General features: G+C 41.6%; 2 protein-coding genes across 3 annotated transcripts in view; one reads left to right on the top strand and one right to left on the bottom strand.

Moving 5' to 3' along the window:
• Positions 1–10,153, top strand: part of ptprq (protein tyrosine phosphatase receptor type Q) — a 41,624-nt gene extending 31,471 nt beyond the window's left edge. The window contains exons 43-59 of the mRNA XM_069711170.1: positions 34–103; positions 543–701; positions 921–1,212; positions 1,298–1,371; positions 1,496–1,595; positions 1,895–2,023; positions 3,429–3,473; positions 4,154–4,180; positions 4,372–4,453; positions 5,043–5,133; positions 5,301–5,377; positions 5,497–5,631; positions 5,854–5,979; positions 6,669–6,814; positions 7,050–7,185; positions 9,341–9,464; positions 9,550–10,153. Coding sequence (XP_069567271.1) covers positions 34–103; positions 543–701; positions 921–1,212; positions 1,298–1,371; positions 1,496–1,595; positions 1,895–2,023; positions 3,429–3,473; positions 4,154–4,180; positions 4,372–4,453; positions 5,043–5,133; positions 5,301–5,377; positions 5,497–5,631; positions 5,854–5,979; positions 6,669–6,814; positions 7,050–7,185; positions 9,341–9,464; positions 9,550–9,587 — 1,851 coding nt within the window. The 3' untranslated portion in view covers positions 9,588–10,153. The remainder of the gene's footprint in view (positions 1–33; positions 104–542; positions 702–920; positions 1,213–1,297; positions 1,372–1,495; positions 1,596–1,894; positions 2,024–3,428; positions 3,474–4,153; positions 4,181–4,371; positions 4,454–5,042; positions 5,134–5,300; positions 5,378–5,496; positions 5,632–5,853; positions 5,980–6,668; positions 6,815–7,049; positions 7,186–9,340; positions 9,465–9,549) is intronic.
• Positions 10,154–11,239: 1,086 nt separating this feature from the next.
• iqsec3b (IQ motif and Sec7 domain ArfGEF 3b) overlaps positions 11,240–14,843 on the bottom strand; it is a 30,496-nt gene continuing 26,892 nt past the window's right edge. Inside the window, exon 15 of one of the 2 annotated variants that reach the window (XM_069711171.1) lies at positions 11,240–14,098. In XM_069711171.1, coding sequence (XP_069567272.1) covers positions 13,679–14,098 — 420 coding nt within the window. In that variant the 3' untranslated portion in view covers positions 11,240–13,678. The remainder of the gene's footprint in view (positions 14,099–14,843) is intronic. The other variant, XM_069711172.1, reaches the window with a different exon arrangement.

Genomic DNA, 14,843 nt, shown 5'->3' with positions numbered 1-14,843 from the left:
TTTTGCTGCTTTCTTCCACTTGTCTGTTTGTAGATTTCAGCTAGGAACGGGGCCGGCAGGGGTCCACCCAGCCCACATGTCCAGATAACTACAGGGATCAAAGGTACAAGCCCCTCTTTCTTGTCTTTGCTCTGCAATACTGTACAGTGTTTCTTTTTTTTTTCTTGTTGCAGCAGTGCAGCAAAAGTGTGAGACAGAGAATTGCCACTGCATAGTATTATTGCTTGGGATGCACTCTTGTTCTGACATAGCAAATGTAACTTAGCAATATTATTAGAGGGACAATTTTACTCAGAGCAGCAGCCTGTTTGTACTGATTTATGTGTAAATCACGTAACATCTTCACACACTGTATTCACCTGACAACCTTTGTGTGTGTGTGTGTGTGTGTGTGTGTGTGTGTGTGTGTGTGTGTGTGTGTGTGTGTGTGTGTGTGTGTGTGTGTGTGTGTGTGTGTGTGTGTGTGTGTGTGTGTGTGTGTGTGTGTGTGTGTGTCCATGTTTGTGTGTACTCCTCTGTGTGCACACGTGCGTGTGTTCCAGCCCCGTCCAAGCCAACCCAAAGACCCCAGGCAGTGCTGGGCCATGGAGGGGTTGCCATGGTAACCCACAGGAGTATCACCATCCGCATGCCTGCCTGTTTCTATAGTGACAACAATGGACCAATCACAAAAATTCAGGTCATCGTGGCCGAGTCAGGGGGTATGACTCTTAAAAAACATTGACAGCCATCACTTTTAGTTCGATACACTTGGGTACTGGTCTTTTTAGTCTTATAACCCTCCAGTAAAATCGTGTTTTACAGTATGTCACTTTGTCCCAAGCTCACAAAAGACAAAATGAAAGCTAAAGCTGAAGGGCTTCATCAGAAGTATGACTCAGCTGCAATTCCTTTCTTCTCTAACCTCCATCCTGTCACAGTGAAAGACATGGAGAACCTGACCAACTGGAAGAATGCGTTCTGGGATCGTCCTGCCCCTTACCTGACTAACACGGGGTTCCTCAACCCGCCATGTTTTCTGTGGGACGAGGCATCACGTATGAATGCACATCTGAGAGGTGGTCGCATTGTGTCTAGAGACGGCCACTCACTGGTGAGGCAAAACCACACTACAGAAGAGACCTATGTGATCGGAAAGAGCAATTGCTGTATGGAGGAGAACAATACAGATATTTTCTGCAATGGACCTCTGAAGCCTAACACTGTCTATGTGTGAGTGCACTTTACACAATTCAAAAACTGTTGTTTTGTAAAAATATAATGCTGAGTCTGGACTCATTTGTTTTATCTTTACCAGGTTTAAATTCAGAGCCACGAACATCATTGGCCAATACACAGACTCTGAATTCTCAGAGCATGTCAAAACTGCAGGTATTAATATAGGGGATGACTGTGCAGCACTCTACATCAAATAATGGAAAACATAACCTGTACGTTATATCCTCCTTTGATATCTTTATGTAATATTGACCATTCTGCCTCTCTTCCTCTATAGCAGATGGGCTGTTGACCAGAGAAGAGCAGATCATTCTGGGTGCTCTGCTGTCCTTCTTCTTGACTGTGTTACTCATCATCATCATCTGTGGCTCAGTCAAGTAAGAGCATTCATTTGCCAACATTAGAAATTAATATTCTGGGGGGTATTCAATGCCTTTATTTGATAGCATCAGTGGAGATAGACAGGAAATGGGAAAGAGATTGGGGCAGTGACTTGCAGCAAAGGTCCAAACAGAGTGAACAGTGTGTGCCATGTGATATGAGCTATAACCACTCAGCTACTGAGTCCCCCACAACATCAGTACATTTCCCAAAATTTGCAAATTTCTGTATAAATATGGCTCATTGCGCATTTGAAATATGTAAAATTGAAAAAAAAAATGTATTGACTTTACAGGATCCATCAACGCAAGAAGGAGGGAGGGACTTATTCACCCAGAGAGGCAGAGATCATAGAAACCAAGTGTAAGCTGGATCAGCTGATCGCTGTGGCAGATCTGGAGCTGAAACAAGAGAAACTCAACCGGTGAGTCTGTGTTAGTCTCAGTCTAAAAGCATCACTTTGCTAAATATAACACGCACATTTTTGGCAGCTGAAGCGTAGTGCACACTACATGACTTCAAGCTTGATTTAGCTGCTCCAGACAAGGTTTTAAGTCTAAGTCAACAAGACAAAAATGTCTTTGCTGCAGCCAACTTGATGTGCGCTCCTTTCCGCACACAATCTTCTAGTGTTGTAGAGTTTGTTCAGAAAATAGAAGCAGCAGCACTATGACAGAACACGGCACCATTGTGGCTTCATCATTTATCTTCAGTTCTCTTGCAGAACAGACAAGTCATCCTGTCTGCTTTTCTCCAACAATCCTCTCCTACAAATTTAGCATCTAGCTTTTCTTTTCTTTTTTTTTTTGTTTGGCACAAACAAGTGCTTCAAGCTGCTCTCCCTTCACAAGCTACAATTTTGCATCAGGTAAGAAACAAAAGTCAAGTTTAGTGTTGCTGATGATTCAGGAAACCATCAGGAAAGAGCAGTTTCATTATGAGCGGTCCAATGATTTACATAATCAAATATAAACAGTACGTAGAGAAGGTTGTCCACTGATCACAGACCATGTGTCATATGTCCTTAGGAAAAAACCCAAACCCCAAATTGCTCCTGATGATCAGGCGAACATATTCAACGGTAGCTAGCTGACATTGATGTGTAAGTGTAAATAGATGAATGAGAAGCAAAAAGTAAAGTAGTTTGAATAAATCCTCCATATGGATGCAACTATTCACCTTTTATAAATAGACGATGGCATTGAAACAACCAGTAAGTAAGGAATACTGTAACCCACATAATGACAAAACAAGAAGAGGAACCAAAAATAGAGGGGTCCATGTGGGTGGAAAATGTGGCTGTCTTCGAGAGGACTTGAATAAAGAGGAACATTAAAAACATAAAACCCACATGATAAAAGATTAATAAATAAAATTTATTCCATCTGGAAGATAACTGTCCTTTATCTCTTATATATAAAAGTAACATAACTAACCGACTCGTCTGCCTAATTAAACTGTCTGTGTGATATTCTTTCATATGCAGTGACTGTTCACTCATGTCCAATAAAAGAAGCTGTTCCTGAGGACAATTTTCTGTCCACTCCTTTTAGCACTCGAGCACTTCAGAGAAGAAAGATGTGAACTAAAATAGACATGTCTTCCAAGTTGAAAGTGTCGTCATTAGGGAAGAATCTCTTGTCCTTTTGTGCTTTTTATTGTTACCAGAATCTCCAAAATGAGATTTGTGTAGGTGCTACCTTTCTCACAGTTTATGTTAAAATAACACACATTTCCTTGTCACTTGACAACTTGCCTTGCACGCAGACACTTGCATTTACCTGCTTGGGCTGTTTTTTTTCTCTCACTGAGCACTTTTCTCCCAGCAGGTATTCTTCCTTCTTCTTTAGACGGAAGGAGATTTATGTCATCCAGTAAGTTGGGCTTCTAGTTTCTAGTGTGGCACATGTTGTTGTGTTGTTCTGTTTGCATGTTGCACTGCGCTTGTTGTTCAATCACGCCATATGTGTGTGTCATCATCTTGTTACACATCAAGGCTTGCATTAAACCATCAATCTGCTGTTTATTAAACCTTCAGTGAAGGGTGACAGTTGAATGAATCACAGACATCAACATTTTACCTGCAGCCTGTTCCTTTTTCCTCCCTCGCTGCCAGGCATTGCAGAGCTTTGCTGATACCCCTCTGCTTAAGACCATTTTAATTTGTTTACCAACTCACTATCTCAAAATTGCTTGAAAGGCTTTGCTGTCTTAGAGGACACAAACGGTAGGGTTTATCGATAGCTGAGGATCTGCGTAGCTACAAGTCACAGTACTGCAGAGAAACACCTTCCACAGGGGAATAGCCACATTTCATCTCTACTGATGTTCACATGTTCCTTCAGAATGAAACATCAAAGCCTGTGTCAATGTTTTATCAAATTCGATTTGATTACAAAATGTTGAATTCTCCTTTGCTTAAACACACATCGCCATGTACTTTCTGCTGTGAAGATCAGCTCAGCTGTCACAGACAGAAATATCACAGTGTGGGCTGTGATTATTGAGTTAATTTGTTTATTTTTGCTTGATTTTTCTGTCTATTTTTGTCCAGGCTTCTCAGCTACAGGAAATCACTCAAGTAAGTCATCCTGTATAAATAACATGAATATGCACACAGAAGCTGCAGCATAAATCAGCGTGTTCTGTGCTGCTCAGTGCTACTCGTAACCTAGAATAAGTTTACAGAAAATAGCATAACATATTATTGTCGAGTTTTTGTACGTCTCTGTTTCTCACATTAGTGCATTTCTCTCCTACCTTCACTGTCAGGCCTGTCAACAAGAAGTCTTTTCTGCAGCACGTAGAGGATCTGTGTGCCAGTGACAATGCCAAGTTCCAAGAGGAGTTTTCTGTAAGTTTTTGCCTCAAACCTAAACCTATGTTTATCAAACCCCTAAAGTATAAGTATATAAATAGAGATAAAAAAGCAGGACGTTGTTGAGAATTTAGAAATAAACTGGAGCATGAAGGATAGTTTGCTGTTGGTAGACAGAATCAAAGCCAGCTATGTTCTTTGTTTCTGCACCTCTTATAAATGCAAAAGTAAGAGGTATGAAATCTTATCAAATATTTAGAGAGGAAACATTTGGGAGATAAAATCTTACAAGGCAGCTGCAGCTGCAAATGTTAATGTAAAACACATATTACTTTGTTTATTGTTCGTAAGGACCAATAATATATAGTCATACAAAACACGTCAGAAGCTGTGTGCTCACCTCTGCCATTATACTGCAGCCAGACAGGTCACTATTAACCAGTTTAGAAATCTCAAGATCTCTATTAAATTAAAAGTCAAAAGAAATGTGATAAAAGTATTTTTTTATTTAAGTTTGGTATTTAATTTAACTTTTACCATTTGTAAATAGTGGCTTTGACCTTGAATCTCATGTATTGTATGTGTGTTTATGGATATACGAATGCATCGAATGTTATCCCTACAGGAGCTACCAAAGCTGCTGCAGGACCTGGCCACCTCAGACGCTGACCTGCCCTGGAACAAATCCAAGAATCGCTTCCCCAACATCAAACCTTGTATGTGGTCAGACTGAAGATGAGATTTGCAGGGCTAAAATGCTTACAGTGTGCCAATAGTGTTTCTGTTATAAACCATATATGGATTTCACCATAACGTGGTTTCATCGCAGCTGCACTTGATTCGTTCAAATTGAATGCCACTTCTCTCATTGTATTGTGTCCAGACAATAACAACCGAGTGAAGCTGCTGTCGGAACCAGGCACTGCGGGCTCAGACTACATCAACGCCAGCTTTGTTTCAGTGAGTACCAGCCTCCAAAACAGAGTTATGTAGTCAGGGTTCTATAAACTAGACATAAACATATACAGGCAGATAGTTTTCAGATAAGCTTCCCCTTCTTTCTTTTTCTGTCTCTGTAGGGATACTTGTGTCCCAACGAGTTCATCGCCACTCAGGGTCCTCTGCCCGGGACTGTGGCTGACTTTTGGAGGATGATCTGGGAGACGGGGACCCGCACCATCGCCATGCTCACGCAGTGTTATGAGAAAGGCAGAGTGCGTCATGAGCGCTTTGAGGCTGTTATGAAACACCACTAGTATCAACATTCACAGTACATGTGCTGTTTTGGGCTTCGTTCCCAGGACGGTTACATCTACTATGGAGATCTAATGTGTGTGTGTGTGTGTGTGTGTGTGTGTGTGTGTGTGTGTGTGTGTGTGTGTGTGTGTGTGTGTGTGTGTGTGTGTGTGTGTGTGTGTGTGTGTGAGACATTTCAGATTCGGTGTCACAAGTACTGGCCTGAAGACAATAAGCCAATGTCAGTGTTTAGTGACATTCTCATCTCCAAAGTGTCAGAGGACGTCCTTCCTGACTGGACTGTCAGAACCCTGAAAGTAGAAAAGGTACTGAGCTAATAACCACTCACACATTCACAGAGTAAACAGAACATACATATGCAAACTGTGAACTCTTAAACACCAGAAAAACAGGCAACTAACAACTGTATTTGTTTCTAATTTGTCAATAAGTAATATACAAATAACTATATTTACTAATTCATATGCATTTTAAAAAGCATTTTAATTTAATGGGCCATCCCTTTTCTTTTTTTTTCTCTTTTTTTTTTACAGGTAAACCACTTAAAGGGGAAGACTGATGCTATTCTATGTTGTTGTTTTTTTACTGTAAAAAAAACTAATAAACAAAAGCATTTAGTCTATCTCTTCATAGTTCCCCAATTCTTCAGCCCAGCCATTGGACAAATATAATCTTAGTAATGATGTGAATTCCAAAAATGCACAACAAAATAATTCATGGTTCTGCCCCAAAATTCTGACCTGTTCCAAAATGTATTGGGTTCTTTTTTTGCCCATGTATGCCACACTCTTCCACCAAGTTTTATGAAAATCGGGCCAGTAGTTTTTCCTGAATCCTGCTGACAAACAAACAAACAAAACAAGCAAACAAACCGAAAACATAACCTCCTTGGCGGAAGTCAGTCACATTTTGAGCTATAACAGCTGTTATGCTGTGAGTATAGATACGAAACTTGACTTTCTGTCATGTGTATTAAACATGTTCCTCTCTGCAGCACGGGCACTACATTATGGTCCGCCACTTCAACTACACATCGTGGCCTGAGCACGGTGTTCCAGAGTCCTGCAGCACACTGATCAAGTTTGTCAAAGCTGTCCGAGGCCACAGGCACGACAACACCACCATAGCGGTCCACTGCAGGTACAGTGTGACCTTAGTAATGGGATACTAACACTGCTTAGATTCAGTTTTTGGCTGTTAAATGGGTTTTAATATCAATAAAGTCCATCCATAAGTGGCATAACTGTCGATGATGTCCACTTCTGTAGCTTTTGTGCTTAACCCACAAATAAGACATAAACAAGTACATCATTTTGTGTGGCGTAAAGGTGCAGCAGACAGTATAATGGTGATTGTCCTCTCACTGTCTCCATAGTGCTGGTGTGGGAAGGACGGGTGTGTTTATTGCTCTCGATCACCTTATTCAGCACGTCAGAGACCACGACTTTGTTGATATTTACGGGCTGGTGGCCGAGCTGCGCAGCGAGCGGATGTGTATGATACAGAATCTGGTGAGTTCACATGAAATAAAGCAGTATGTTTTATTTTTGTGTTTAAATTCCATAATGTAGAGAGAATAAACAAGGAGACATTTTTTTATTTCATCTTAAATTGTTCCAATACACTTAAAAATCATCAAAGACTCACGAATGGCAGTACAGTTGTCCTACTTTTTACTTCATGCTCTGCTGTGATCCCATCCCCATCAGAAAATATTTGGAAAATGTTCGTACTGATAAACTGAATGATCTGGCTGTGGATTAAAGTCAAATTCTGAGCAGGATTCCCCCTATTGAAACAGCACGAACCTATCCTAACATTACCCCGATGATTACTTATGGGCCGCTCATGTGTGTCTCAGTGCCTGCTGGGACCCTTTGCCTCGTGCCTGTGCTTCTTCTCAGTAACATTGCTTCATTATTTCCTGATGTTCTGCACATTTTTAGTATCTATGTTTTTGGCATTGGGGTTCGAGCCTGCAGTGTCTGCAGCTACTGCATGACTCTTTGAGACTGCAGTGCTCGGTGTCCCAGGCCAGCTATCATTCAGATCAGTTATTTCATAAACTCGCAAATATCATTGCTGAGATACTGGAGGAGAGTGCCTTTTTTTACAAGCCAATATTTGCACCACATTATCGAAACCACTTATGTGTTCGTGACAACAAAAGGCAATGTTGAAGTTCTTATAAATGTCCATCAGATCTCGCAGAGGTACTTAGTTCCAGTTTCCTCTGTTTCCCTCAGTGCTCTTGTAAGGTTGTACGATAGAACGGCAATGAATTATAACTAGCACTTTAGGTGGGCTCACTCATGTTTTTACTTCCACAGAAAACAATTCCCAGATCAGTAGTTCCCAAACTGTGGTAAATGTGCCGCTGGTGGTACAAAAGAGCCTTGCTGCAAGTGCCACATGTTCAAAAATCATTTAATCTAATTTTATTACAGACAACAACTCTTAAACAATAAAACATAGGGTGACATCATGTCACGTTTGACTTAGCATAATACTAACCTGAAGCAGTCAGATTTAGACTCCTCAGTGGTTCTACACACCTCCCCTGGCTGTTTTTGAGTTATTTTTGTGAGTACTCTGATTATGAAAAAAATTAATTCAATTTTGAAACAGTAGCCTTATTATGTCTGCTATTTAGCCTTTCTGATGCCTAGCATGGTTAAATAAGTGAATTTTATTTTGTAAAAACAAAGGGGACGTGGTCTGAACATTTTGGGAACCTCTGTTCTCGATAATTTAATTAAATTAGGGCTATATTAAACCCTGTCTTGCAGTCTGACTGCTCCTGTTGGTTGCCGCATTGAACTGCAAAAATTGTATCTCCACATCCTCAGATGATGCAATAAACAGCTGAGGAAATGAATCAAATACAGGGCAGGCACATTAAGGCAGGTTACACATACACTTCATTAGCTTTAAATTCAGCTTTAGTAGGCAACAAATGTGTCATATGTCACAGATCAGATCAATGAATTATTTATCATTTATGTCCAAGATTGGTCAGCCAGGGAAGGATTCTAATGAGCATGCTGCATGGACTTCAAAAACGCAGGAGCGTGAGGAAGTCTGAAAAAAACAACTAGTTTGGGGTATTCACAAGTGGAGCAAAATTATTGAATTAGTGAGGTAACATCTTAGGCGACATGTGTCCATGACTTTGGCAGTTGTAGCTTTTAGATATATACAGCATATTTAAAATGTAATTCAGTTAACATTTGACTCAAATGTTAGTGTTGTCGGAGTACAGTATAAGAAAATCTGCAAATCAGCTCTGGTAGATTTGTGTCCTGATAAACAAATCAAGCAGCATCATCTAAATCAAGTAAACATGATTCATACTTTATGTGCTTTTTCCACTGTTTGTTAAGGGAATATGTTTATTCATATCAACATCTTTTCAGTGTGACTTTGGTCTTAATAATGAAATTGTACCAATATCTGGCTCTCTTTCTCTCTCTCTCTCTCTGTGTGTGTGTGTGTGTGTGTGTGTGTGTGTGTGTGTGTGTGTGTGTGTGTGTGTGTGTGTGTGTGTGTGTGTGTGTGTGTGTGTGTGTGTGTGTGTGTGTGTGTGTGTGTGTGTGTGTGTGTGTGTGTGTGTGTGTGTGTGTGTGTGTGCACGCGCGCGTGTGTGTGCGCTGTGCATGCTGTCAGGCCCAGTACATCTTCCTGCACCAAAGTACGCTGGAACTCCTAAACAACAAAGGCAACAGCCAATCTATCTGGTTTGTTAGCTATTCTGCGCTGGAGAAGATGGACTCCCTGGACGCCATGGAAGGTAAACTACATACAAACGCACACACTCTAAGAAACACACAACTCATAGCACAGTGCTCACCCCACATATTCGTATTTATCTTCAGGAGATGTTGAACTGGAATGGGAGGAAACCACGATGTAAACGTCTGACTGAGGAACGCCTGTGCCTGTGAGTATTTTTTGGGGTCGTTGCCACATTGACTTGTGCACAGACCCTGGAGAGGACCGCCTCCACCGAGCGAAGCCGGAGGATGAGGGTGGAGGAACAGGAGCAGAACATTTCAGTCTGAAACTAATGGTCTGTCTTCTGACTAAGACTTTGTCACTCCACTTGAAACCCTATTCTCAGCATAGTCCTCTCTTTAATGAAACTCTTGTCCAGTTGTTTCCAAAGACAGTGAGAGAAACAAACATTGAGGGGCAGGGACAAAGAATTTTGCAAAACGACAGGCTTAAAAGAGAAACGGTGAGCTGACTGTGAGAACTCCATCACATCTGTAAGCTTACAGGTACTTTGCACAACATTACTTCACTGTGTATTGTAATGACTTTATTATGTTGATATTATCTATGTTTTTGTAAGATAATTTATTCAGCCAAAATGGTATTGTTGTGTTTTTTTGAGTCTCTTTGTAACTCTGTCTGAGTCGAGGCGTTGTTTATCCTTTCTAAAGAGTGATCTGCAAAAATAAAAGTAACTTGAATTTTTTTCTGCCCTTGATGCTTAACGTTAAAACACATTTAAGACCTTACCCATTAAATAGCCTGGGGTTTCCAGACCTAAATTCACTGCGTATATGGGTCTGGGCACGCCACATTTAGGATCGTCCCCATTCGACTACCATATACTGTATGTTGTGCAACAAAATTCAACAATGTTGGAACTATGCTTAAATGTCATCACACCCCCAATGGTTGCTGATTGGTCCACCCTTCAGAGTGACAGAGCATCTGACTCGATCTGATTGGAAACCCACCCATGTCCCACCCACTGATAGCCATAACCTGACTGCACCACAGGCCTGTCAAACAAATAGACATGCTCCCAAAAATATGGCTTTTTGAAGCCTATTTTCAAATAAAAAATTTGATTATTTTCAGATGAACCACCAGAAAACTAATAAGAAGATGGGATTTTGGCTAAAAACACCATAAGAACTTATCGAAACAATGTATTGACTTTGTATGTCGTGAGAGAAGTTAAATGGAAGTCTATGGAGGTGGAGGTTTTTTGGAACCAACTCCTAGCAGGCCTGGGTGGTATTGCACTTTATGACACTTCTGCATTGTCCTAATTTTTCAGACCCAGAAGCTACATCCACTTTTATATACAGTCTATGGTTAAGACGCATACAACATAACAGCATCGTCCACTGTTGTTATGTACCCCGCTTGTACCCCGTACACTTCCTGTCTCTATTGCAGCTATCAAATCAAGGCCCAGAGAAATGCCAAAAATAAAAGAGCCAACAGAATATGGAATAAGACTCCCAGTGAAAACGATGTGCTTAAAATCATGCATGCACACACGCATGCAAATTCATTACCCCACACATTCAGACAGGGTAAATCCAGTACTGCTTCAGGGTTGACCTCGTCCACTAATGAATGAGTTCAGACCCGGTGTGCTGGGATGACAGAGGAACACCGGCGCAGACTGATTTCCCATAAGCTCCTTCATTCCACCATCCTCCTTGCACACCTGGTGTGAATTCATTCATTAGAAAGGCAGAGTGCCACAGACACAGACCGTGTGGAGACGATGCCGTCGCACACAGAGGCACAGTCCAAGACTGAGAGTAAAAACTACTTTATTCTTTCATTCTCTTTGAACAGAAAAAATTAGAAATTCCATTAGTAAATATGTTGATCTTTAAGAAATCTCCTTTTTAGAAATATCGTGAGGGTGCAAAGATTAATGACAGTGCTCCACAGTGAGGATGCAGATTGGTGTGTCTCCATGACAACCACGGAGAAGGCAGGGGGTAAAAGGGCAGAGAGGAGGGAGGAAGAAGAGAGGGAGGAGAAAATGACATCAATCAACCCAACATGCCCTGACAATAATGATACAAACATAGAATCAAAATCCTCCCGTGTGCTGTAAATGAAAGATAAACAACAACAAAACAAAAACCAAAAAATATCATGCGGTATAGTACAAGTCAGTCAGAGTTTACAGTAAACAAAGTGGGAATGCTGACTTGAGAAATCAAGCAGTTTCAAAGGTAAATTTAAGCTGATTTGTTGATTTGTTGTTGCTTTGGCAGCTGTGTGTGTGTGTGTGTGTGTGTGTGTGTGTGTGTGTGTGTGTGTGTGTGTGTGTGTGTGTGTGTGTGTGTGTGTGTGTGTGTGTGTGTGTGTGTGTGTGTGTGTGTGTGTGTGTGTGTGTGTGTGTGTGATTCACTGTCCGTATATTCACCAATACAGCATAGCCCTTTACACACCTTAACAGGTGACACAGCCATCTCTTAATAATCCTGTAATAACATGATATGGTAATTCAATGATGAATGTAGATCTGTAATAATGTCAGTGTTTGTTACCATGGTAACTGGAGTGTATGCTATAAAAGCTGCCTGTTTTCCATCTCTTCTTATAGCAGTAGCATTTAGGACACCCCCTGATGTTAAATGTGAATATTAATAATAACTATAATATCCTTTTTTCTTTTTAAACTAGATTTTCTCTGTACAAATACATACGTAGATACACACACTGGGCAAACCAATTACTTTTCAGAATAAATCTATATTATCTATTTACAATATATCCAATATATTCTGTGGTGCAAAAGGTACAAGACGTGTTTGGTATGTCTCAGTTGGATGTTTCGTGAAGTGCTGTACAAACTGGCTCGAGCTCGAAACCATCGACACTGGACAACAACACGGTGATGAAGTCAATAATAAGTCCATGGACATCTTCCATTTCCCACCTGATTTCACATTCAGTACTGAAATACATCTCTGCTTATATATTATTTTCATAGTGTAAGGAAAATATAACAAGTGAGAGGGGAGTCATGTTTTTTTGAGGTGACCTTGGTCTACCCTGTGTACAGTAAATTCCTTTTTAACTAAAGCTTCTTTTTTTTTCTTTTTTTTTAAAGAAAAAAACAAAACAGTTTCTGGGCAGAGATATTGTCTAAATCCAAAGGTAACATCAATATTCACACTGGGTAATCTATTGGGAGTAAATGTACAGGAAGTGAAAGGATTCATATGCCTGTTTCAGCCATGTTTTGGTTGAATTACCAGCCCGACTCCCTGTTGCCCTTGAGTAAGCAGACTGAACACACGGTACACAAGTACTCCACTCTCAGTGCAACGCAGAGATTCAGATACAGTATTACATGTTTGCAGTGCAGCAGACTCATTCCTCCAGAATCACAGAGTCGGGAAAGTGACAAACAACTGTGAAGATATCTGCCAACACAAGTTTTGCAAAATCCATAACTATGAAGCATTCAAATATGATTGTCATCAGGATATCGTTTTTTTTTTTAGGTTTGTTTAGAGTAGCGACATCCTCACTCACTCCTCCATACTGTACATGACATGGTAGAGATGATAGAGCCTTTGACCATTTTCTTCACCTTCCTCTTCACACATATTGATTATCTGTTCTCCAGAAAATGAGGGAACTAATAAACTGGTACTGTTGTTTCCTCACATTATGGAGAGGTGAGAAAAATGATTACAGTGTAGAGAAGCTAGATTATGTGTGCTGAAATGATTCCTTGCTGAGTGTGGTGTCTAATACTGAAAACCTGGACCAATGACAGGCGTGAACATCAATATCCTGAAAAAAAAAAACACCGAATTTTGTCCTTTGTATTTAAAGCCATCTCGTGTCCTTTCAGAGCTGCTTTTCTGACATCGTCTCTCAGTTTCAGGGTCAAAGCTCACGGATACTTTTGTTGGTTGCAGATGACATTTAAAAATGCAATGTCACCATATCCCTTAAAGAATATGAAATCTAGATAGAAAACAACATTGGCTACCGGGTGACATGTTGGAGACAAAAGAAAGAAGAAAAGTTGTCTTTCAGAGATGCCATCAAAGCTACTTCATGTTCAAAAGCAACACAGCTCAGTCAGGACTATGAATAGTCTCCTTTGCCTTCCACGCCGCGATTCAAAGTGAGCTGACTTTTGCTCCAGCATGTTTGTGTTGTTGCATGTGAATGTGAGGGTCATGTCCGGCCCCCAGGGTTCGTAAAGTAGCTGATGAGTCAAACGATGCTGCGGGAGCCGCTGGAGTTGCGCCTGCGGGTGAGAGGAAGGGTGTGGTGAAGGGGCATGGGTGAGTCAGGCGGACAGAATTGGTGGGGGTGGTTGTAAGGTGGAGGGGGAGGCGGCAGGGGAGGTTGGGGGCCGTCCCCCTCTCTGACGTGCACAGGTGTGGACAGGGCCGATTGGATGAGCTGATGGGTGGCCGGGCCTTGGCTGAGGAAGGCCTCCATGCGCCCTCGCCCGCTCTGGTCCACAACAATCACCTTGACGATCTGCTGGCATTGGATGAGTGTTTCTGGGCGGAGCTCTCCGGCCTGGATGGGGCTGAGCAAGGCGGGTGGCGCAGCCAGGGCCAGAGACGTGGACTCAATGCTGGGCTGGCTCAGCTGATAGGTCTGCAGCCTGTTGTGAATTGACACCTAGTTTAGGAACAGTCAGAGAACGCACGAGGAGTTACCAGCCTGAACGCAGCCTCTACGCAGCCCTCTGGTGTGTTACGCACATGGGCATGCGGGCATGCAGGCATGCAGGTAGGCAGTATGCGGAGCGAGCGCATGCAAAATAAACACACACACCAACATGCTCTTATTTTCTCTCAACCATTTCTTTACATGATTTACACTTGATCTCAATCATGTTTTTACACACACCAGCCCAGGAAGAGAAAAGGGTTGCAGGGTAAGAGGAGATTTTAGTCAAAAGTTATGGTGGGAACACTTTGGATTTTATGTGTGTGAGTGTGCGAACATGGTCAATGAGTGGCAGAATGAGAAGCTGAAAGATAAAGGAGTGTCAGGAGAGGAGAGAGGTGACACCGAGGGCGTGGTGTCTCCCTACCACAATTATGTACAACTCTAAGGGACTGACTGAGAGGCAGGAGAGAGAGGAGAGAATGGGCAAAGGAATAAAACAGAGAAAACTTGGAAAGGAGAAAACAGCTTCTATCAGTATGCCTAGTTAATGGAAGGGCTTGTTTTACAGACACACACACACACACACACACACACACACACACACACACACACACACACACACACACACACACACACACACACACACACACACACACACACACACACACACACACACACAGCAAACTGTTAACAGTACCAAGCTTATCTGGCTTTGTCGATGGTATTCTACGAGCCAGCCAGGCTTATAGCA

Source organism: Brachyistius frenatus, unplaced genomic scaffold, assembly GCF_029030835.1.
Source record: "Brachyistius frenatus isolate BFR_SWC_R1_liver_20210118 unplaced genomic scaffold, ASM2903083v1 Contig_97, whole genome shotgun sequence".
Lineage (NCBI taxonomy): Eukaryota > Metazoa > Chordata > Actinopteri > Embiotocidae > Brachyistius > Brachyistius frenatus.
Note: the sequence above shows the minus strand (reverse complement) of the source record. Positions and strands in the feature narration are given on the sequence as shown.